Below are 23,455 nucleotides of genomic sequence, written 5' to 3'. Positions count from 1 at the left end.
AGAAGAATTCGATCTGGGGCCAGAGACGAGGCTTGATTGCTCAGAGCTTTTGTGTCATAAAGTTTTATTAAAGTATAAAAGAGATAGAGAAAGCTTGTGACATAGACATCAGAAGGGGGGTCGGAAAGAGTGCCCCCTCGCTAGTGTGAGCAATGGAGTTACATACTTTTTCATAACTTATTACCGTGAATCAAAAGAATGTCTGGAGGTTGTAAAGACCTTCCTAGACCCACTCCCATAATTGGCATTTTAAGATAAGAGGATTAGCCAGAAGGTTTTTTTCCAGAAACTGTCCTCAAACAGGATACATTATTGTTATATAATCCTAAGGGATGTAGAAGGAAAAAAAGTTTGTTCTTTCCTCCTCCTTGAGAATTCCAGACCCCTCTCTCCTTGGGGACCCCCGGACTTCTTATCAACCTACCTAGGATTTGACTCTCTCACTCCCACGTTTAAGCTTTCATTCCGCACAGGAGTTGAGCGGCTGAACGAAGAATCCTGTCACCAGACTGCTTGGTGGGAAGCAGCGGGCAGATCTTGAATCTTCCCTGAGTACTTCCTTCTCCTTCTTCTTGCTCAACTGCCCAACCAATGGGCCACCAGATGGTACCCCTCCTGGGGGTCATCTCCCCAGTGCTGAGGAAAGAATAAATGATCAGTATGAAACCGCTTCATGCTTTTCAACAAGTAAACATGCCTTCCCCACGTGTCGGTCTATAGGGAAATCTTCTCTGCTGATGTGTGTAAGACTGTGTTTCTCCAAAGACGAGATTCCCTTGATTTTTTTTTTTTTTTCTTTTTCAGTACATGTAAACTACAGTGCAACACTCAGGTGTTTGAAACAAAAATGTCATCCCTTTCTCATCAGTAGTGTCTCAGAGAGGATAAACACAGGAGTAATTTAAAGACCTCAAAAGCAATGAGAAATGTGATGTTAAAATGATTTTTTTAAAAAAATTGGAGGATAACGTGCAACGTTGTGTTAGTTTCTGCCGTATGACAAAGTGAATCAATCACAAGTGTACAATATCCCTTCCACCTTGACCCTTCCACCCCTCTCTTCTGTCCCTCTAGGTCATCACAGAGAAGTGGGCTAAGCTCCTTGTGGTACACGGCAGGTTCTTGATAGATTTCTATTTCACACATAAAGTAGTGCATACAGTCGGTGCTGTTAGTGTGCATAATCATCGCTACTTGCTGAATTTGTCCCACTCCCTCTTTCCCCTTCTGTGTCCACATGTCCATTCTCTACGTCTCTGTGTCTTTCTTCCCTGCAAATAGGTTTGTCAGTACCCTTTTTTGAGGTTCCATATATATGCACTAATATTCTACATTTATTTTTTTCTCTCTCTGCCTTATTTGACTCTGTATAATAGGCTCTTGGTGTATCCGCCTCATTACAACTGACTCAGATTCGTTCCTTTTTTATGGCTGAGTAATATTCCGTTGCATATATGTACCACATCTAAAAGAAACATCTTCAACTAGAGGAAAAAAAGAACTGGTCAGAAATATTTAGTAATTTTATTCCATATCTATCTTGTTAAATCCTTTTGCTTTAACAAAACATAAAGATGTTCAGAATACAGCCTAAAATTATGTTTGGTTTACATGGCATTCTCCCCTAAATAGTGCTATGGTATTACTTGTAGAATTTACAAATTACCAATTTGAAGATTTATGAAAGGAACTGATGATAAGACTTTCTCTCTCATATTCTCTTTCTTAGAGAGAGGAAAGACCTCTATCATTTTTATTATTATTGCTGTTTTCACTGGTTAACTCCACACGAAATGCTTCCTTTCTGTGTCTGCTGAGAATGCTTTAGTTCCTTAAACTAAGGACTTTAGTTCCTTAAACTGAAGGCTGAAACTAGACAAAGAAGTCAATGGAAATGTTGTCTCAAAGTCTGCCAGATAAGGTAGAAAGCCACGCTTGTCACCGTCTTCCTTTAAAAAAAAAAATTACATTTTTTTTTTATTTAATTAGAGGCTAATTACTTTACACTATTGTGATTTTTGCCAGACATTGAGATGAATCAGCCATGTGTACATGTGTTCCAACCAGTGTCCACGTGTTCCCCGTCCAGAATGCCCCTCCCACCCACTCCCCACCCCATCACTCTGGGTCATCCCAGAGCAACAGCTTTGAGTGCCCTGCTTCATGCATCAAACTTGCACTGGTCATCTGTTTCACATATGGTAATATACATGTTTCAGTGCTGTTCTCTCAAATCACCCCAGCCTCGCCTCCTGGGCATACACACTGAGGAAACCAGAATGGAAAGAGACACATGTACCCCAGTGTTCACCACAGCACTGTTTGCATAGCTAGGACATGTAAGCAACCCAGATGTCCATCGACAGACGAATGGATAACAAAGTTGTGGTACACACACACAATGGAATATTACTCAGTGATAAAAAAAAGAACACATTTGAGTCAGTTCTAATAAGGTGGATGAAACTGGAGCCTATTATACAGAGTGAAGTAAGTGAGAAAGAGAAACACCAATACGGTATATTAATGCATATATATGGAATTTAGAAAGACAGTAATGACAACCCTGTTCATTTATTTTAATCATGGAAGTGCTCAGCTTCTTTTGAAGCTCACGTGGCAGTCCTTTCAGTAAGTTATCACAAGCTGAGGCTTAGAAGGATTTCATTTCTGTTCTGTTGCCCAGTTTCGTGCACTGAGTGTCTCGTTGAGCTCAGCTGGCAGTAGGCCCAGATGACGCACAGAACTCAGACATTTATCCCCTGGAGTTGATAGCTTACGGTGAACGATGTTGGATTCATGATCTCCGAAGAAGGAGATTTAGCTTTGGGACCAGGGACCAGGCTTCATTGCTCAAGAGCTTCTGTGTAGCGGAGTTTTATTAAAGTAAGACAAGAGACAGAGAAAGCTTCTGACACAGACATCAGAAGGGGGATGGAGAGTGCCCCCTCCCTAGTGTTAGCAAGGGAGCTGTATAGTTTTTAGTTATTATAATAAATCAAAAGAATGTCTCAGGGTTGCAAAAATTTTACCAGACCCACTCCCACAATTTACATTTTAGGATAACAGGATTCAGTGAAGTGAAGTCGCTCAGTCGTGTCCGACCCTTTGCAACCCCATGGACTGTAGCCTACCAGGACTCTCCATGGGATTTTCCAGGCAAGAGTACTAGAATGGGTTGCCATTTCCTTCTCCAGGGGATCTTCCCAACCCAGGGATCGAACCTAGGTCTCCCACATTGTAGGCAGACGCTTTACTGTCTGAGCCAGCAGGGAAGTCCTTAGAACTTGACAATAGAAAGATCCTACCACACCAACTCCCATAATATACATTCTAAGATATCAGGATTAGTCAGAAGGTTTTCAGGAAGGAGAAACTGTCTTCAAGCAGGATACATTATTGTTATATAATCCTTCAGTTCACTTCAGTTCAGTCCCTCAGTCGTGTCCAACTCTTTGCCACCCCGTGGACTGTATGTAGCACGCCAGGCCTCCCTGTCCATCTCCAGCTCCCGGAGTTTACTCAAACTCATGTCCATCAAGTCGGTGATGCCATCCAGCCATCTCATCCTCTGTCATCCCCTTCTCCTTCTGCCTTCAATCTTTCCCAGCATCAGGGTCTTTTCCAAGGAGTCAGTTCTTTGCATCAGGTGGCCAAAGTATTAGAGTTTCAGCTTCCACATCAGTCCTTCCAATGAATATTCAGGACTGATCTCCTTTAGGATGGACTAGTTGGATCTCCTTGCAGTCCAAGGGACTCTCAAGAGTCTTCTCCAACACCACAGTTCAAAAGCATCAATTCTTTGGCTCAGCTTTCTTTGTAGTCCAACTCTCACATCCATACATGACTACTGGAAAAAATATACATTCTAAGATATCAGAATTTGGACAAAATGTGGTCCAAGATATCAGGATTAGTCAGAAGTTTTCAGGAAGGAAAAACTGTCCTCAAGAAGGATACATTGTTGTTATATAATCCTTAGTACAGAGTTTAAACTGAGTTGTTTGTTGTATAATCATCAGTTCCAGGCTTAAAGGAAAAAAAAAATCAACAAATGTTTTATGTGACTGCTGCTAAGTCACTTCAGTCGTGTCCGACTCTGTGCGACCCCTTAGACGGCAGCCCACCAGGCTCCACCGTCCCTGGGATTCTCCAGGCAAGAACACTGGAGTGGATTGCCATTTCCTTCTCCAATGCACGAAAGTGAAAAGTGAAAGTGAAGTCGCTCAATAAGTGTCCGACTCTTCGTGACCCCATTGACTACAGCCTACCAGGCTCCTTCGTCCATGGGATTTTCCAGGCAAGAGTACTGGAGTGGGTTGCCATTGCCTTCTCCTTTATGTGACTAAGACTAAAGAATGTAAAGAAAAAAGATGTTTGCCCTTTCCTCCTCCTTGAGAATTCCAGGTCCCTACCTCCTCCTCGAGAACCCCAGATCCCTCTCTCTTCAGGGACCCCCGGACTTCTTATCCACCTGCCTAGGAAGTGCCTCTCTCAGAGTCATGGCCAAGTTCTCAGGTGTGCCCTAGGACACTGTTGGAAGTGGGCATATTGCCCTGAGCTTGACCAAGCGGGGCAGTGACAATATGGTCAGGTTGCCTGAGATCTTGGGACATAACCAGAGGGACAGCAAGCCCTGTTGATGTGTCCCTGTGTCCAGTTTTCTTCTTTGCAACGTTTTATTGGACTAAGATCTATTCATACAGCCACTCCTGATGGCTCAGTTGTAAAGAACCCGCCTGCCAATTGAGCAGACCCAGGTTTGATCCCTGGTTTGGGAAGATCCCCTGGAGAAGGACATGACAACCCACTCCACTGTTCTTGCCTGGAGAATCCCATGGACAGAGGAGCCTGGAGTCTGTGGGGTCAGACATGAGTCAAACATGACTTAGTGATTAAACCACCTCCACATAGAGATCCACCAGTCCATTCTAAAGGAGATCAGTCCTGGATGTTCATTGGAAGGACTGATGCTGAAGCTGAAACTCCAGTACTTTGGCCACCTCATGCAAAGAGTTGACTCTTTGGAAAAGACCCTGATGCTGGGAGGGATTGGGGGCAGGAGGAGAAGGGGACGACAGAGGATGAGATGGCTGGATGGCATCACTGACTCGATGGACATGAGTTTGAGTAAACTCCAGGGGTTGGTGATAGACAGGGAGGCCTGGTGTGCTGTGATTCACGGGGTCGCAAAGAGTCGGATACGACTGAGCGACTGAACTGAACTGAACTGAACATAGTAACACACCTCAGCCTTCAGGAACATGAATCTGTGCACATCTTACATGATATACTCAAACTGAAAAAGAAAGAAAGAAAAAGCCTTGAGTTGCAATATACTTGGGGAATTGAAGTGTGTGGGTTCGCATAGCTACTTCCAGAATTATATTTGGTGTCCAAGTAGGAGGCATTTTCCTTCTGTCATCTATAGATGATTTCATGTTCTCTGTAATGTAATGATCGCTTCATATATTTATTCATTCATGAAGTGAAGTGACAGTCGCTCAGTCCTGTCCGACTCTCTGCAACCCCACGGACTGTAGCCCACCAGGCTCCTCTGTCCATGGGATTTTCCAGGCAAGGATACTGGAGTGGGTTGCCATTCCCTTCTCCAGGGGATCTTCCCGACCCAGGGATCAAACCTGGGTCTCCCGCATTGCAGATTCTTGACCATCTGACCCACAGGGAAAGCCCATTATTCGTTCTTATGTATACTGCATTAATGAAAACCCTCCAAAACTGTATGTAGTCATCAGAGGTAAAAACCAGCCTGTGCATTCAATCATGAGATTTTGACTTCCACAGAGCCATCCGAGTCTTTGGGAATAAATACCCGTGAGTGGCATGGAGCCACTGGAACCTCCCCTGGGAATTCCCTGGTCCTGACAGCCCTCCCTGGAACCCAGCAGGGTTGCCCGTCCTAACCCAGGAGGGCAGGGGGAGGGCGGGACTGTGTCAAGTCCGCTGATGAGTCAAGCGTGTGTTTACAAAGCATACGCAGCGGGCACATCAGGGTAACAGGCTTCTGTGTGCCTCTCCCCCTCAGACCACGGACGAGCGGGTGCAGCTGACGGACGTCCGGCCCAGCAGGTGGTACCAGTTCCGGGTGGCGGCCGTGAACGTGCACGGGACCCGAGGCTTCACCGCCCCCAGCAAGCACTTCCGCTCCTCCAAAGGTCAGTGGTGCTTGCCGCCCGCCCGCCCGCCGACCCACCCACCTCGCGATGGAAGGTCAGGGGGGGTGGGGGACACATCCGTGGTGTCTCCAGGCTGGTATGGGTGTGTTTGACCAGCACGTGGCTTTGCTGTGCTGAGCGAATGGGACCAGATGCCTCTGAAGGAGCTGCATGAATTCACGGCTGGGAGGATCCCTGGGATTTGACCTCTGCGAGGCTCCGGAAACTGTCATCACGATGATGTTTTCTCAGCTTGGAACAGGCCGTTGTCTAGAATCAGCTTCCACTGCCTGGGTCTCTCCATCTCTTATCCATCAAGCACCATTCACTTTAAATTTTTTTGGAGAGAAGGCTTTCGTGTTTGCCACATCAGATGATGCAGGTTTCTTGAAAAGAGTGGCTCTGATGCGTGTCATTCACCTCCTGTTTCACAGCAGGCGGAGTTTAAATCCGTCCTGAGTCAGTGTGTCGTGGCTATCGCTTTCTTCCCTTCTCATTTCACTGCTGTTCTAAAACCTCTGTGGGTGTGATGGATACTCAGTTTTCCACTTGTGGTTGGTTTAGGCTGTGATTCTGCAAGGGCATGATTGGGCTGGATATTTCTGTGTTTATTTCTCCAGTTGTCTTGCGCGTTCTGAATTAATGAGACGTCAGCCTGGCTAATCAGCAAGCTCCGTTTTCACGGAAGATGAGTGAGGTTACTCACTGACTAATCAGCAGGTATCGTCGTCCACAGGAGGTCACTCCACCTCCGTTTAGGCAGGCATTGTGATGTTAATGAATAATGTGAGGCGTGTAACGTCCGTCCTGTCTTTCAAGATGGGAAGGTTTGCACTGGCTGCTATAAATTGCAATTCCTTTCCATTTAGGATGTCCAGGTGGCTCCGTGGTAAAGGACCCGCCAGCCAATGCAGAAGATGCAGGTTCGATCCCTGGGATGGAAAGATGCCCCGGAGGAGGAAATGGCAACCCAACGCAGTATTCTTGCCTGGAGAATCCCATGGACAGAGGAGCCTGGTGGGCTACAGTCCGTGGGGTCGCAAAAGTGCCAGACGTGACTGAGCCCACACACGTTCTTATAAGTGTCAGCTAGTCTGTCTATATGTTGCTAGAATAATATTGCCACACTTTTACCGAGATAATCACAGGTCTCACGTGGAAAATTTGCAGCCAAAATAATTTAAATATTTGGATGCCGTTCCAGTGTTTATTGCAGACTTTTTTTCTTTTTAATTGCCTGCACTAGATCTTAGCTGTGACAGGCGGACCCTTCAGTCTTCACTGTACCCTGTGGGGTCCAGTTCCCTGACCAGAGATTGAAGCCGGGTCCCCTGCACCAGGCGTGTGGAGTCTTAGACTCTGGATCACTGGGGAAGTCCCCTGTGTTGTAGATTATTTTTTTTTTTAACTCTTTCTTTTAAAAGGCCCTTTTAAGAAAGGTATATCCCGCACACCCCGCTCCCAGGTGAATACACTAAGCAAGCTGGAAAGAGAAATAGCAAACAGAGACATGAGACCTTTCTCGAATGAGGCCTGTCTCCCTGTGGTCCAATGATCTAGAGAGGCCACGTGAATAAATAGTCAGTGGCGGGTTCAGAGGCGAGGATCCGAGCGGGGCTCGGGAAGTCTCCGCCTTGACTTTCCCAGTTCACATGTGGTCCAGGTGTGTGTGGTCACACCGTGTTCCCACTGGCCCCGTTGCCTGCCTGTGGTCTGGCACTCTCAGATCAACACGGCTTGTGCACACACGAGGCACAGCAGTGCCCAGCCTCTGCGTTGCACAGGACAAATCCCCTTTGGAGCTGGGTGGGACCTGGGCAGAGGTCCCGTGACCGTGGCTGCCAACCTCCAAAGAGGCATGTATCCTGGGGAGATAGCAGGGCCATGTCGCCCCAGCCCTTCCTGCATATCTGAACACCCCTCGGGTCTTGGATTAGCCCTGTGCCTGTCAGTTGAAATGGTCTTTCGTTGAATGAAGGTGCACCGTTTGGGCAATCCCCACACTCACCATTAAATCATTCTGTTTCTTGGTTTGACAAATGTGCCCAGCATTCACCATTGCAGAGTGCACGCCTGAAGCAAAAAACACACACCTAGAATTCGTGGTAGGTACTAGTGTCTTCACTGAAGACACAGGCCCGCTAAGCGGCTGAAGCTGATTCATGCAGGATGCAGCTAAGGGTTGTGGTTATTGCTCAGTCGCTAAGTCGTGTCCATCTATTTGTGACTCCATGGACTGCACCACGCTAGGCCTCCCTGTCCATCACCATCTCCTACTGTTTGCTTAAACCCATGTCCATTGCATCAGTGATGCCATCCAACCATCTCATCCTCTGTTGTCCCCTTCTCCTCCTGCCTTCGATCTTTCCCATCATCAGGCTCTTTTCTAATGAGTCAGCTCCTCATATCAAGGGGCCAAAGTATTGAAGCTTCCGCTTCAGCATCAGTCCTTCCAATGAATAATCAGAGTTGATTTCCTTTAGGATGGACTGGTTTGATCTCCTTGCTGTCCAAGGGACTCTCAAGAGTCTTCTCTAGCACCACAATTTGAAAGCATCAATTCTTGAGGTTCCACATGTAAGTGATATTATATGAAGCTTGCCTTCTGCAGTATGGCCATCTAAAGGTCTCTCTCTTTGTTGCAATTTGCGCGCTGGCTTTCTGTGCAAATGTGGAGGTGGGTTTCTGTATGTAACCATTAGCATTGTCGGGACACCTTGAGGTGCCTGCCTCACAGATGATGGCTTTTCTCCCCGGGCAGGACAGAGCAAGGGCTCCTTTCTCATGGGGTTTCATGTCAGTGCGATAACAGACCTGCATTTCTCCAGGGGTGACAAGTGGTTTCATTTGGCATTTTCTGCATCATAGGCGCTGGATTGTTCCATCATTGTGCCTGTTACTTTTTGCGCGTGGAATTAATCATGAGGTTCAGAGAGGAAACCATAAATCTTTCTTCTGAAATCCAAGTGTTCCATCTTCCTTTTCCAAAAGCACTACATAGAGTTGTTAATAAAGGAACTGTTTTCAAGGCTGAATTTGGATAGTCCTGCTAAATACTGAATATATCTTGCCCTGGAAATCACGCAGATTGTAAAAGGAGCTAACATGGCCTTCCTGTTCCATTCATCTCTGAGGGTGTGTTTGCTTCCTGCCCCGTGAGATGGGTTTCTGTAGACGACTGGGAAGGTTGTAAAGAGGGAGTGGGTGAGGCAGAAAGAGAAGTGGGATAGGGGGAAATGCTCTCATGTAAGCCTCAAGAAAACTCTCATCTTGTGATGTGACTCTGGCCCTCTCATGCTACACTCCCCAACTAGTGAATGAAACGCTGATCCTCAGTTTCCTCATCTGTAAAATGGGAACACGGTGCCAACATTTCAAAAACAAAATACAGCCATAAGCTCATTAGAAATAAGCACCACTTATGAGACCCTGGGTTTGATCCCTGGGTTGGGAAGATCCCTTGGAGAAGGAAATGGCAGCCCACTCCAGTGTTCTTGCCTGGAGAATCCCATGGACAGAGGAGCCTGGGGGGCTACAGTCTACGGGGTTGCAAAGAAGTGGACATGACTGAGCGACTAACACTTTTATGTCCAGTTCCAGAGACTAAATGGTGTCATGGCTTTAGAAAGACTGACTCGGGGTTGGCACTCTGTGGCCCATGGGCCATGTTTGGCCTGCTCCTTGTTTCTGCAAATAGCGTTTCATTAGCACAGAGCCACGCTCATTTGTTGCCGTGTTGTCAATTTTTTTTGTTGTTTTTGTCCCGTCATTCAGTTGTGTCCAGCTGTTTGCGACCCCATGGACTGCAGTGTGCCAGGCTTCCCTGTCCTGCACTGTTTCGTGGACTTTGCTCAAACTCACGTCCGTTGAGTCATGAAGCCGTCCAACCATCTCATTCTCTGTCACTGCCTTCTCCTCCTGCCTTCAATCTTTCCCAGCATTGGGGTCTTTTGTAATGAGTCTATGGCTGCTCTTTTAAAAAAGCACTTTTTAGTTTGTATTGGGGTAGAGCTTATTAACAATATTGTGATAGTTTCAGCTAGATAGTGAAGAGACTCAGCCGTACATGTACATGTATCCATTCTCCCCCAAACTCCCCTCCCATCCAGGCTGCCACATGACACTGAGCAGAGTTCCCTGTGCTGTCCAGCAGGTCCTTGTTGGTTCTCCATGTTAAATACAGCCGTGTGTCCATGTCCATCCCAAACTCCATAACTATCCCGTCCCCCAACCTTCCACCTGGTAACCATGAGGTTATTACAGAGTATTGAGCAGAGTCCCGTGTGCTGGACAGCAGGTCCTTGTTGGTTCTCCATGTTAAATACAGCAGTGTGTCCATGTCCATCCCAAACTCCCTAACTACCCCTTCCCCAACCATTCCTCCGGGAACCATAACGTTATTACAGAGTAATAAATGCAGACGAGCAGAAGTGTGAGAATCTCAGCCCCTCTGTCTCCCCTCCCTGTCTTTCTCACTTCTGACTGCCACCAGTTACCTGAATGACCTCGGGCAGGCCACTTCACCTATTCAACCCTATGGGTTAAAAGATTGAAAGATCCTTACCAGTTTAGAAAACAAACAAACAAAAAGACCAAACAAGTAGCTTATAGAATCCTTTGAGGCTTTATCATAATGTGGTGTCAGCTATATGCATATAATTGTTTTCCACAAACTTCCAACTGCATTTCAAAGTTTTCATATAATCGAAACATTATGTAAATTGAAAGAAAAGATTTTGTACCTCTCAACAAAGTAAACATACTTCATTTCACAATGTAGGGAACCACTTCACAAGGCCATGGATGGCTGCAGTGTGGGGATTTGTTGGGACTGATTGAGATCCTTCAGCTTAGACAGGTTGGACAGACTCATCTGAGGTCTTCCGTGACTAAACAGATAAACAAAAAGCTGGTTTACAGAGACTAATTGGGGCTGATAAACACATCGTCTCTGCTATTCCCTCTTGGCTCTGTAATTTTAAAGTGATTATTTGGGGGCGGAGGGAAGGAAGAGATTGGAGTGTCTTATCTTCGTTATGGGAATATGCCATCTTGGTATTCTGAACACTGAAATGGGCCTTATGTTTAACAAAATGTGAAAGTGAAAGAATTAGCCACTCAGTCGTGTCCAGCTCTTTGCGACCCCATGGACTGTAGCCCACCAGGCTCCTCTGTCCATGGGATTCTCCAGGCAAGAATACTGGAGTGGGTTAATTCCCTTCTCCAGGGGGATATTCCTTACCCAGGGATCAGACCCAGGTCTCCCGCATTGCAGGCAGATTCTTTACTCTTTGAGCCACCAGGGAAGAAAATTTGAGCCAAATACTATCAGTTTATTTAAAGGCATTATTTCCTAGTGCTGTTTCATCAGTTAGGTTGTCTCCTGTTTCACAAACTAGGTGATGTTATCCTGGACTATTGCAATCACATGTAAGGCATGAGATATTTTTCCAGGGCGGTGAGTAATGATAGAATGAATGAAGTAGATTAAGGAAATGATGAAACACCACCAGTTGACTTTCCTAAACTGGGAATTTTCTTTAGAAATGTAGATGATTTTGCTCTCTTCCTGTGAACTTCGGATTTCTGGAAGCATAACCGTGTATTTTCAGCACATGGACATCCAGGTGCATCATTGAAAATGTGAATGCCTGTGATTATCCTTACATGTTTTAATTTTTCTTTTGCTTCGAAGCAGTGATGAGCTTGAAGACTAGCTTCCTCTGAGAAGGATCTGCAGTGACTTGCCGTAGGTTTAGGAGTGAATCATGCCACAGATTTGGTTCTAAGGGCCTCAGAGAACATGAAGGCAGGAGGAAATGGTGACAATATTCTGCCAGTAAGAGGAGGAAAACACATATAACGGACTTGGATAGCGAGACATCTGGTCAACCCGCAGTAGGTGAACAGTCAGGTCAGGACTCCCTGGGGGGAGGTGTTGAGGCTCAGTGACCATTGGAAGAGCCTCGGTAGCTCTTGGTTTCATATCCAAGAAGTAACCTGGGAACCAGCGTGGCCAGAACAGCAGGAGGAGCAGGGACAGGAGAGCAGACTCAGGATGTTATGTATGGAAGGAAGGCACAAGGCTTTGGGGAGACTGCCAGCTCTTTTTTGGTGAGGGGTGGGCAGTGAGAGCTCCTGAACTCATGTCATGAAGAATCACCAGCTGGGACTTCCCTGGTGGTCCAGTAGCTAGGACTCTGTGTTCCCAACACAGGGGACCCAGGTTCAATCCCGCTTGGGGAACTGGGTACCACCTGCCACAAGCAAGAGTTCCCATGTGCCAGCTAAAGATACCACCTGCTGGAATGGAGACCTGGCATGGCCAAAGAAATACTAATAAATTTAAAAGCAAAATAAAATGAAACATAAACAAAAATAACAGCATACTGGAGTGGGTAGCCATTCCCTTCTCCAGGGGATCTTCCTGACCCGGGGATTGAACTGAGGTCTCCTGCATTGCAGGTGGATTCCTTAGTGTCTGAGTCACCAGGGAAGCCCAAGAATACTGGAGTAGGTAAGCCTATCCCTTCTCCAGCGGATCTTCCCAACCCAGGAATTGAATCGAGGTCTCCTGCATTGCAGGTGGATTCTTTACCAGCCGAGCTACCAGGGAAGCCAGAAAAAAAAAAAAAACGATTCACCAGCTGCCATACTGAGAAAGACTCAGACAGGCCTTCCCAATAATCAGGGAGAGAGGAAGGTGAAATGGGCCCAGGGTGTTATTCTGGTAGAGACAGTGGGATTCCAGATAGACTCAGTAGTATTGATATGCCCACAGGAGCTGTTCAGTGAGAGCTCAGGAAGGATACAGCCTCGAAGTTTGGGGAAGGAGCCGTGGGAAGGAGGACTGTGCATTTCCTGAGATGGGGTGTCTGTGGTGGGGAGTAGGTGCTGGAGGGGCCAAGACTCTGGTGTTGGCAAAGTAGGCTCCCAACTGGCTCAGTGGTAAAGAATCTGTCTGCCCAGGCAGGAGACACAGGTTCGGTTGGGTCAGGAATATTCCCCTGGAGAAGGGAATGGCAACCCACTCCAGTATTCTTGCCTGGAGAATCCCATGGACAGAGGAGCCTGGTGGGCTACAGTCCTTGGGGTTGCAGAGAGTCAGACATGGCTGAGTGACTAAACAACAACAGTTATTTTATATAAAACATATTTCACATGAATATATTTCTGGGCCCTCCCAGGACTCACTGAAAGCGCATTATCTCAGCATAAGTCTTGGGCGCTCCTGGAGGGTTCCTAATGTTGATTGTTTGAAAACCACTTGGTCACAAAAAAAATCATATAATGTGCTTTGGATTAGTGATTAGCCTAGAAACGCAATTACAAAACTTAAAAAAATAATAATAATAGCCCACAAACCTCCAGAACTTAGCTATCGTACAGGAAAGCAACAGATTTAAGAAAACAATAATTCATGTTTCCATCATTCCAAAAATGCAAAGCATCCTGAGAATAAAAACACGGGTATTTTCGCCCAGTCTTCCTCATGTATATCGAGTTTGCGTCTTTGCTCCTCTGATGCAGATGGTGTTAGAACTGTTGGGCAGGCGTCTTGATGCAAAACCATCTGGAAGTCCTTTGTGGTGAGCAGCATCTATAGTTGCTCAATTTCTGGGGCTTCCCAGGTGGCGCTAGTGGTAAAGAACCCACCTTTAAATGCAGGAGACACATAAGTGACTTGGGTTTGATCCCTGGGTCTGGAAGATCCCTGGAGAAGGAAAAGGCTACCCACTCCAGTATCCTTGCCTAGAGAATCCCATGGACAGAGGAGCCTGGCGGGCTACAGTCTATAGGGTGACAAAGAGTCAGACACGACTGAAGTGACTGAGCGTGCACACACACACTTGGCAAAAAATGAGGGAAAGACCCCCAAGTTCACACATGCTTAGTCATTCTCGTATATATATCTCAAATGGAGATTTGTCGGGGGCCGGGGGCAGGGCGGCGGTGGGGGGGGAGTCGTTCCAGGACCTGGTCTCTCTCGACAGCTGAGAAGGTCTCGGTTTATGCAACAAATGAGAAAAGGTGAAATGACAAACATGTTAGCCATCTGTCATCCCATTTGTAATGTGGATTAAAAAAAAAAATGGTTTGTTTTTGCTGATGTCTCCATGTGGCTCTAAACTTTGGACTCAAGGATGTTCAGCTCCAGGTCCACTCAGATGAACACTTATTTGTATGAGCTGGCCCCGGATTTCTGTTTCCTCTTTTCAGAATTTTCACAGGTGTTTCACCATTGCTGACGTGTTTAATGTCACCCAACCTAAATGGAATTTGACGGTGTTTTACAGAATTTTGTCAGTTTCAGGACTGTGGAAATTGGGCAGGGTTGCCATGGTATGAAACTGTCTAGATTACAAACATGGTCCAATGCACGTGTCTTACCATTCTGTGGACTTCCCTGGTGGCTCCGTTGGTAAAGAATCTGCCTACAATGCAGGAGACCCCGGTTCAGTCCCTGTGTTTGGAAGATCCCCTGGAGACGGGAAAGGCTACCCACTCTGGCCTGGAGAATATAGGGTTGCAAAGAGTCAGACACTACTGAGCAATTTTCACTTTGACTACTTTTCTGTAGACTGTATTTCAATTTGAGGCTGAAAAAGTGTTTCTGAATGCTGGGAAAGATTGAAAGCAGGAGGAGAAGGGGACGAAAGAGGATGAGATGCTTGGATGGCATCATCCACTCGATGGACATGAGTTTGGGTAAACTCCGGGAGTTGGTAATGGACACGGAGGCCTGGCGTGCTGCAGTCCGTGGGGTCGCAAAGAGTTGGACATGACTGAGCAACTGAACTGAAGTGCTTGTTTTCAAGTATCCTACATATAAAGGGCAGTGTTCCTGCATTGACCCTGTAGTCGTCACATGAGCAGAAATGGCGCTTCCATGGTTGTTGTTCAGTCGCTCAGTCGAGTCTGACTCTCTGCGACCCCACAGATGGCAGCATGCCACGCTCCCCTGTCCTTCACGGTCTCCCAGAGTTTGCTCAAACTCCTATCCATGGAGTCGATGGTGCATTTGTGGTCATCCTCAAAACTGAACTCTGTCTCCTGCGATTTCAGATCCATCTGCACCCCCGGCCCCAGCCAACCTCCGGCTGGTGAACTCCACCGTCCACAGTGACGGAAGCGTGGCTGTGACCATCGCGTGGGATGTCCCCGAGGAACCAGACATCCCGGTGCACCACTACAAAGTCTTCTGGAGCTGGACAGTCAACGGCAAGTCCCTTGTGCCGACCAAGAAGAAGAGGAGGAAGACCACGGATGGGGTAAGTGCTGATTCCGGGGAGGGGGCCTGGTGTCTCGTGGGGGCGTTGAACTCAAGGTGCCCCATTTAAGAGCAGCCTCCAATGAGCCCAGAAGAGGGGTGGATGAGGAATGAATTCCCATCGCTTCCCTCTGGCCAAGGAGAGTCTGTGATCAGAGGACCACACCAGCCAATCAGCCTCGGACATTTCAGGCTGAGAACGCTTGAATGTCGTCTGTTGACTTACTCATATCCAAAGGGCCAGCACAAACTCTAGAAATCAAAGGGACTGGAATGATGTCCATCTTACCTGTCTCAGTTCAGTTCAGTCACTCAGTCATGTCCGACTCTTTGCAACCCCATGAAAGGCAGCATGCCAGGCCTCCCTGTCCATCACCAACTCCCGGGGTTCACCCAAACTCATGGACATCAAGTCAGTGATGCCATCCAGCCATCTCATCCTCTGTCGTCCCCTTCTCCTCCTGCCCCCAATCCCTCCCAGCATCGGGGTCTTTTCCAGTGAGTCAACTCTTTGCATCAGGTGGCCAAAGTATTGGAGTTTCAGCCTCACCATCAGTCCTTCCAAAGAACACCCAGGATTGGTCTCCTTTAGGATGGACTGGTTGAATCTCCTTGCAGTCCAAGAGACTCGCTAGAGTCTTCTCCAACACCACAGTTCAAAAGCATCAATTCTTTGGCGCTCAGCCTTCTTCACAGTCCAACTCTCACATCCATACATGACCACTGGAAAAACCATAGCCTTGACTAGACGGACCTTTGCTGGCAAAGTAATATCTCTGCTTTTTAATATGCTATGTCTAGCCACTGAAAATGGTACAATTCAAAATATCCTTGATATTAAGGTTTGCTTTTTTTTTTAAGCGATCCTTCTGAATTGAGGAGTTAAAGTTTTTACTTTTTCTGTTGTGTATTGTAAGGTGCTCCTATCTGTAATGTCATTGCTAGAACTGCACACAGTTTACAAGATGTATGTTTGACGATATATGTTTCTCTTGGATTAAAAGGATGTGGGATGGCTTATTGTCCACATACCAAGAAATAAAATCTTCACCAAAACATTTCTTGCAATGAGATCTCCATAACACTGAACATTCTGCCTGGTGTGACATATGCTTAATGTATAAAAAAAATGTCTTTTTATTACACACTTTTTTATCTTGTTGTTATAAAACATAAATGAACAACTTCCTCTCTAATTTATACAATTGAATTGCACAAACTAATGTTGAAAAGAGCTTTTAAAAGACAGCAACAAATTTTTTTAAATGAACATTCCTGTATTTGTGCCATCGAGGATTGTAAAACACGTCTCTACCAGTACACATCACTGATATCCAGCTGCAATGCTGTTTTATTTATAAGAAACTTTCTGACAGTTGCAGGTTTTATTTCGTACAGCTCTGCAACAAGTGATAATTGATGATGTGTGCTCATCTCATAGAAAGTGCCGAAGGAGATAAAGGTGGGAAATCACAGAAATGGAAATCAGAATGTGACATGATGAAATATATACATGTATAGTGTACATATAATGTATATATAGTACATGTGGTATCAGGTGGCCCCAATGGCACCCCACTCCAGTACTCTTGCCTGGAAAATCCCATGGACGGAGGAGCCTGGAAGGCTGCAGTCCATGGGGTCGCTAAGAGTCGGACACGACTAAGCGACTTCACTCTCACTTTTCCCTTTCATGCATTGGAGAAGGAAATGGCAACCTGCTCCAGTGTTCTTCCCTGGAGAATCCCAGGGACGGAGGAGCCTGGCGGGCTGCCGTCTCTAGGGTCGCACAGAGTCGGACACAACTGAAGCAACTTAGCAGCAGCAGACTAAAAGGAGATTGTGTGTGTGTGTGTGTGTATGTGTGTGTGTGTGTGTGTGTGTATTTTGTGCATCTGCAGGATGTCTGTGTGTGTATCCTATGCCATTTGCAGGGTGTGTGTGTGTGAGTTCTGTGTCATTTGCAGGATGTTTGTGTGTGTATGTCCTGTGAGTTGCAGTGTGTGTGTGTGTGTGTGTGTGTGTATCCTGCACCATTTGCAGAGTGTGTGTGTTTCCTCACCATTGCAGGGTATGCCTGTGTATTCTCTACCATTTGCAGGGTGTGTGTGTGTGTGTGTGTGCTGTGCCATTTGTAAGATGTGTGTGTGTGTGTGTATCCTGTATCACTTGCAGGATATGTGTGTATTTGTGTGTGTGAATCTTGTGCCTTTTGCAGGATGTTTGTGTATGAGTGTGTGTGTGTGTTAGGGCCATTTGCAAGATGTGTGTCTGTGTGTATTTTGTGCTATTTGCTGTCTGTGTGTGTGTCTTTAACCATTTGCAGCATGTGTGTGTGTATTCTGTGCCATCTGTAGGATATATATGTGTGTGTGTGTGTGTGTGTTTTATGCCAGTTGTAGGATTGTGTATGTGTTAGAATCATGTGCTGCTGGCAGGATGTGTTTGTGTGTGTGTATCCTGTGCCCTTTGCAAAATGGGTGTGTGCTTGTCTGTGTATCCTGTGCAGTTTTCAGGGTATGTGTGTGTGTATTTTGTGCCAGTTCTAGGATCGTGTGTGTGTTTGAATCGTGTGCCATTGGCAGCATGTGTGTGTGTGTGTGTGTGTGTGTGTGTGTGTATCCTGTGCCTTTTGCAGGATGGGCGTGTGTGTTTGTGTGTGTATCCTGTGCAGTTTGCAGGGAATGTGTGTGAATGTGTATTTTGTGCCAGGTCTAGGATTGTGTGTGTTTGAATCGTGTGCCATTTGAAGGGTGTGTGTGTCTGTGTGTGTCTGTGTGTGTGTCCTGTGTAAATCCTGTGTGTGTGTGTGTGTTTTGTTCCAGTTCTAGGATTGTGTGTGTGTGTGAAGCCTGTGCCATGTGTATCCTGTGCTATTTGAAGGATGTGTGTGTATATGTACCCTGTGTCATTTGCACGGGGGGTGTGTGTGTGTCCTGTTCCATTGTGTGTGTGTGTGTGTGTGTGTATTTTCTGACAGTTCTAGGGTTGTGTGTCTGTTTGAAGCCTGTGCCATGTGTATCCTGTTCCATTTGCAGGGTGTGTGTGTGCATGGTGTGTGTGTGTATCCTGTTCCATTGTGTGTGTGTGTGTGTGTGTGTGTGTGTGTCCTGTTCCATTTGCTGTATGTGTTCCTCCACAGGGAATTGAACCCTGGCCCCAACACTGAAAGCACCAAATCTTGGCCAGTGTACTACCGCGGAACTGCCCATGTACTATCTTTTGACAGATGTTTGAATTCTAAGACCACAAGCTTATTTCTCTCAATTCCCAGTTCTTGTAAGGGACCTTATTATCATACCCACAAGCCATAAAAACATACTTTTAAAAGCATTCTGTCAAGTCGATTCTTAACAACTTTCGCAGGAAGTTTTCTCATAGAAGACGGAGGATCCACATTGGGGAAATACAGTGAATGTCCGTTCGCTGGGTCTCTCCAGGTGTGCGCTGCTGTGACTCTCTGCTAGTCTGTTATAAAGGGCGCTCATTGTCTCTGTGAGCTGCCGTCCAGGAGGGAGTGAGGGACACACACGCAGAGACGCACATATATCCTGCCAATGGCACACGATTCACACACACACACACACAGCCCTAGCACGGGCACAAAATACACACACAGACACAAACACACACACACCCATCCTACAAAAGGCACAGGATACACGCACACAAACACACATCCCACAACAGGCACAGGATACACGCACACACACACACATCCCACAACAGGCACAGGATACACGCACACACACACACATCCCACAACAGGCACAGGATACACACACACACACACACACACACATCCTGCCAGTGGCACAGAATTCAAACACACATACAGTCCTAGAACTGTGAGTTCTAGGAGTGAGTTGTTCATCCTCACATAACTGCAGAGCATCCAATAATGGGGTTAGTGACACAGTTTCCAAAAAAAGAAAAAGATGCTTTTGTGTGACATTTATTTGGATCCACGGCACGACTGGCTTTGCTAAAGATGTAGAAGGTTCCGTGATCTTAGTCCTGGCGGAGGTCAGGTGGGAGCTGGTGGGCTCCCTGAGGACCGGGGACCCCTGGCGGGAGGCTCAGGGTCCGGGCGGCTTCTGACGCAGTCTCGTCTCCCCTCCTCCTGCAGTCCCAGAACTCGGTGACCCTGGAGCCGCTGCAGCTGGGCTGCGACTACACTGTGGAGCTGCAAGCCATCACCTACTGGGGCCAGACACGCCTCAAGAGCGCCAAGGTGTCCCTGCAGTTCACGTCTGCACATGCCGCCCACAACAGTGAGTGTGCACGGCTCCTTTCCCTCACTTCCCGTCTTCACCGGGCAGGTCTTCCTACCAGCGTGCGTGTGACTGTGTCCTGTGAACCAGCACGTGTGCAAGTGTTACCTTGGCGTCTTCCTCACGGTCTTCATCTATTCTGCGTGCAGTGTTTTGGCATCATAATGGAAACTTCAGAGGAAAAGATGTCCCATACTAGCAGATGCTAATATTGACATGATTCAGAGTCCTTATTCTAATGGAAACTTCAGAAGAAAAGGTGTCTCATTCTAGCAGATGCTGATATTGACATGATTCAGGATCCTTATTCTAGTGGAAATTTCAGAAGAAATGGTGTCTCATTCTAGCTGACGCTAATATTGACATGATTCAGGGTCCTTATTCTAATGGAAACTTCAGCAGAAAAGGTATCTCATTCTAGCAGATGCTGATATTGACATGATTCGGGGTCCTTCTTGTAATAGAAACTTCAGAAGAAAAGGTGTCCCATTCTAGCAGATGCTGATATTGACATGATTCAGGGTCCTTATTCTAATAGAAACTTCAGAAGAAAAGGTGTCTCATCCCAGCAGATGCCAATATCGACACGATTCAGGATCCTTATGCAAATGTGTCTTTATTTTTATAGTTTTTGTTTTTTTTTTAATGTGTCTGTGCTGGGTCTTCATAGCTGTGTGAGGGCTTTTCTCTAGCAGCGGCAAGCAGGAACTGTTGCCTAGTTATGGTGCCCAGGCTTCTCACTGAGCTGCTTCCTCGTTACAGACCACGGGTTCTAGGACACACGGGCTCACTAGCTGTGGTACCTGGGCTTAGCTGCCCCATGACGCGTGGGATCTTCCTGGACCGGGGAGCGAACCCGTGTCTCTTGCTTTGACAGGCGGATTCTTTACCACTGAGCCACCAGGGAAGCCCTGCCTTGGAGTTTTCTGTACGACTTTTATCTGTTTCACAGATACTTGTGGTGTCACAGTGGACACTTAAGAAGGTGTCCCATTCCAGCAAACGCTTGTGTTCACACGATCGGGTCCTCACACACGCGTACGGGTCTTCGAGAAGGATCCTTGTAGCTAAACTCTCAGAAACTGTTAATTCCCTCTTCAAATGCAACATGCATTTGAGGCTTTCAACCCCTTTCTTTGTGGGTTTCACACAGTGGTCACAATTCCTGCAGAAGGCTACCCAGTACCGCACTGGCAGCAGTGACCACGTCACCCCACGCCCACATCCTAGGTGCCAGTGTTACCAAGCTCGTCTGTGACCATGAACTTAGCACAGTGAGAGGAAGGGCATATGAGACCCTCGTCTCTGAGCCAAATGTTGGATGCTGTGGTGTTTCTGGCTTTTGCTGACAGCTGGGGAGTGGTGGGTAGGGCTGTGGGGAGGCTCCTGGGGCCGGGCTGATGGACGGTCAGCCTGGGAGAGGCCACAGGCATCTCCGCAAGTGTTGCTGCCCCAGGCTCACAAGGTCTGCCTTTCATCATGGCTCCAGGCCTGGGTCAAACCAGGACGGTGTGACAAGCGTCTAGAATTTAGGAAAGAGTAGGTTGAAGCTGAAACTCCAATACTTTGGCCACCTGATGCAAAGAGCTGACTCATTTGAAAAGACCCTGTTGCTGGGAAAGATTGAGGACAGGAGGAGAAGGGGACGACAGAGGATGAGATGATTGGATGGCATCACCGACTCAATGGACATGGGTTTGGGTGGACTCCGGGAGTTGCTGATGCACAGGGAGGCCTGGTGTGCTGCAGTTCATGGGGTCGCAAAGAGTTGGACACGACTGAGCGACTGAACTGAACTGAACTGAGGCTGCCTCCTCTGAGTTAGATGCAGGGATAGTCCATAACCATGTTCCTTGAGCTTGTGTGCATGCTCAGTCATGTCCAACTCTGCGAACCCGCATGGACTCCTCTGTCCATGGGATTCTCCAGGCAAGAATATTGGAGCGGGTTGCCATTTCCTTCTCCGGGGGATCTTCCCTACCCAGGGATGGAACCTGTGTCTCCTGCATTGGCAGGCGGCTGCTTTAACCACTGACTGAGCCATTTGGGAAGGAAACCCTAATTATCTTGTACCACCTGGAAGATAATGGGGATCCAAAGGAGCAGGTCCACTTGAAATGGTGTTTTTCAAAAGAGTTCTCGAAACAAGAGCTTCCTCCCTACTTCAGAAATGGGTCCTTTGGGAGATTAGATGGATTTGAAAAGTCCACTATTTCTGTGTATCAGTCTGGGTACACTACAACTTTTATGTAAAAATTCTCATGGAAACATTTCTGAGCATGTAATAACTTCCTTGATTTTTTAAAAGAAGTTTTTTATTGAAGTGCAGTTGATGGACCACGTTGTGGCAATTTTCTGTTGTACAGCAAAGTGATTTCAGTTATGTATATATATGTACATTTTAAAAAGTATATTCTTCTCCATGATGGTTTATCACAGGATGTTAAATATAGTTCCCTGTGATACACAATAGGACCTTGTTGCTTATCCATTCTCTATATCAAAGCTCACATCTGCTAACCCCAACTTCCCACTCCATCCCTCCCCATCTCTGGCCCCCTTGGTAATCACCACTCTGTTCTCAACGTCTGTGAGGCTGTTTCTGTTTCATAGGTAAGTTCATTGGCGTCATTTTAGATCCCACGGGTGAGACCATACAGTATTCGTCTTTCTCTGTCAGACTTAATGCGCTTAGTATGATCATCGCTAGGCCCATCCATGTCACTGCAGATGGCATCGTCTCATTCTTTTTCACGGCTGAGTAATATTCCATTGTCTATATGTACCACACCTTCTTTATCCCTTCCTCGCTTGGTGGGCCTTGGGGTTGTTTCACATGTGTTGGCTGCAATGAACGTAGAGGTGCGTGTACCTTTTTGGATTATAATTTTGTCTGGATACGTGCCCAGAAATGGGGTAGCTGGGTCATACAATAGTCCTATTTTTAGTTTTCTTAGGAACTTTCATATTGTTTTCCATAGTGGCTGCACCCACCATTCATTAATTTCTTTAAATGCAATCCTACATCCATTCATCCAGTATTCTTGGGCTTCCCTGCTGGCTCAGCTGGGAAAGAATCCACCTGCAATGCAGGAGACCTGGGTTCAATCCCTGGATTGGCAAGATCCCCCTGGAGAACGGAAAGGCTACCCACTCCAGTATTCTGGCCTGGAGAATTCCATGGACTCTATAGCCCACGGGGTCGCAAACAGTCAGACATGACTGAGCGACTTGCACACTTTAATTCATTCATCAATCTGTGCCTAACTATGGGAACAGTTACTATATGATACTATCATAGACCTCACTAGAGTATAAACAAATATGTCATATACAAAGGAAAAAGTGTATATATATATATATATATATATGTGAGTATATATACAATATAGACTATTGTATGTGTACATTATACAGTCTCTATGTATCTATTTCTGTGCATTCTATATAATACAATGTTTTCATGTATTAACATGAACTCACGCACACGTTACCGCATTAGACACACCTGATGTCAGCCTTCCGAGAGCCCAATGTGGAGTCTGTAAACACGTGGCCAGGATAACAGAGAGACTAGCCCATGCATAGTGCAGAGAGCTGCCGGGGAGTCGTGGAGGCAGACAGACTGACACGGCAGTAGGCACTGAGCCTGCCGGCCTCTCCTGGGCCTTGCAGAGCAGCGGGCATCACACCGCACACGTGCAGCACTGGAACAGAGCACTGTGTGTGCAGAG

General features: G+C 46.7%; 1 protein-coding gene across 1 annotated transcript in view; it reads left to right on the top strand.

The window, feature by feature from the left end:
- ANOS1 (anosmin 1) overlaps nt 1-23,455 on the top strand; it is a 211,900-nt gene that overhangs the window by 156,879 nt on the left and 31,566 nt on the right. Inside the window, exons 6-8 of the mRNA XM_027533540.1 lie at nt 6,047-6,176; nt 15,243-15,448; nt 19,577-19,721. Coding sequence (XP_027389341.1) covers nt 6,047-6,176; nt 15,243-15,448; nt 19,577-19,721 — 481 coding nt within the window. The remainder of the gene's footprint in view (nt 1-6,046; nt 6,177-15,242; nt 15,449-19,576; nt 19,722-23,455) is intronic.

This window comes from Bos indicus x Bos taurus, chromosome X, assembly GCF_003369695.1.
Source record: "Bos indicus x Bos taurus breed Angus x Brahman F1 hybrid chromosome X, Bos_hybrid_MaternalHap_v2.0, whole genome shotgun sequence".
In the NCBI taxonomy this organism is placed as follows: Eukaryota; Metazoa; Chordata; class Mammalia; order Artiodactyla; family Bovidae; genus Bos; species Bos indicus x Bos taurus.
This window is presented reverse-complemented; position numbering and strand designations above follow the sequence as displayed.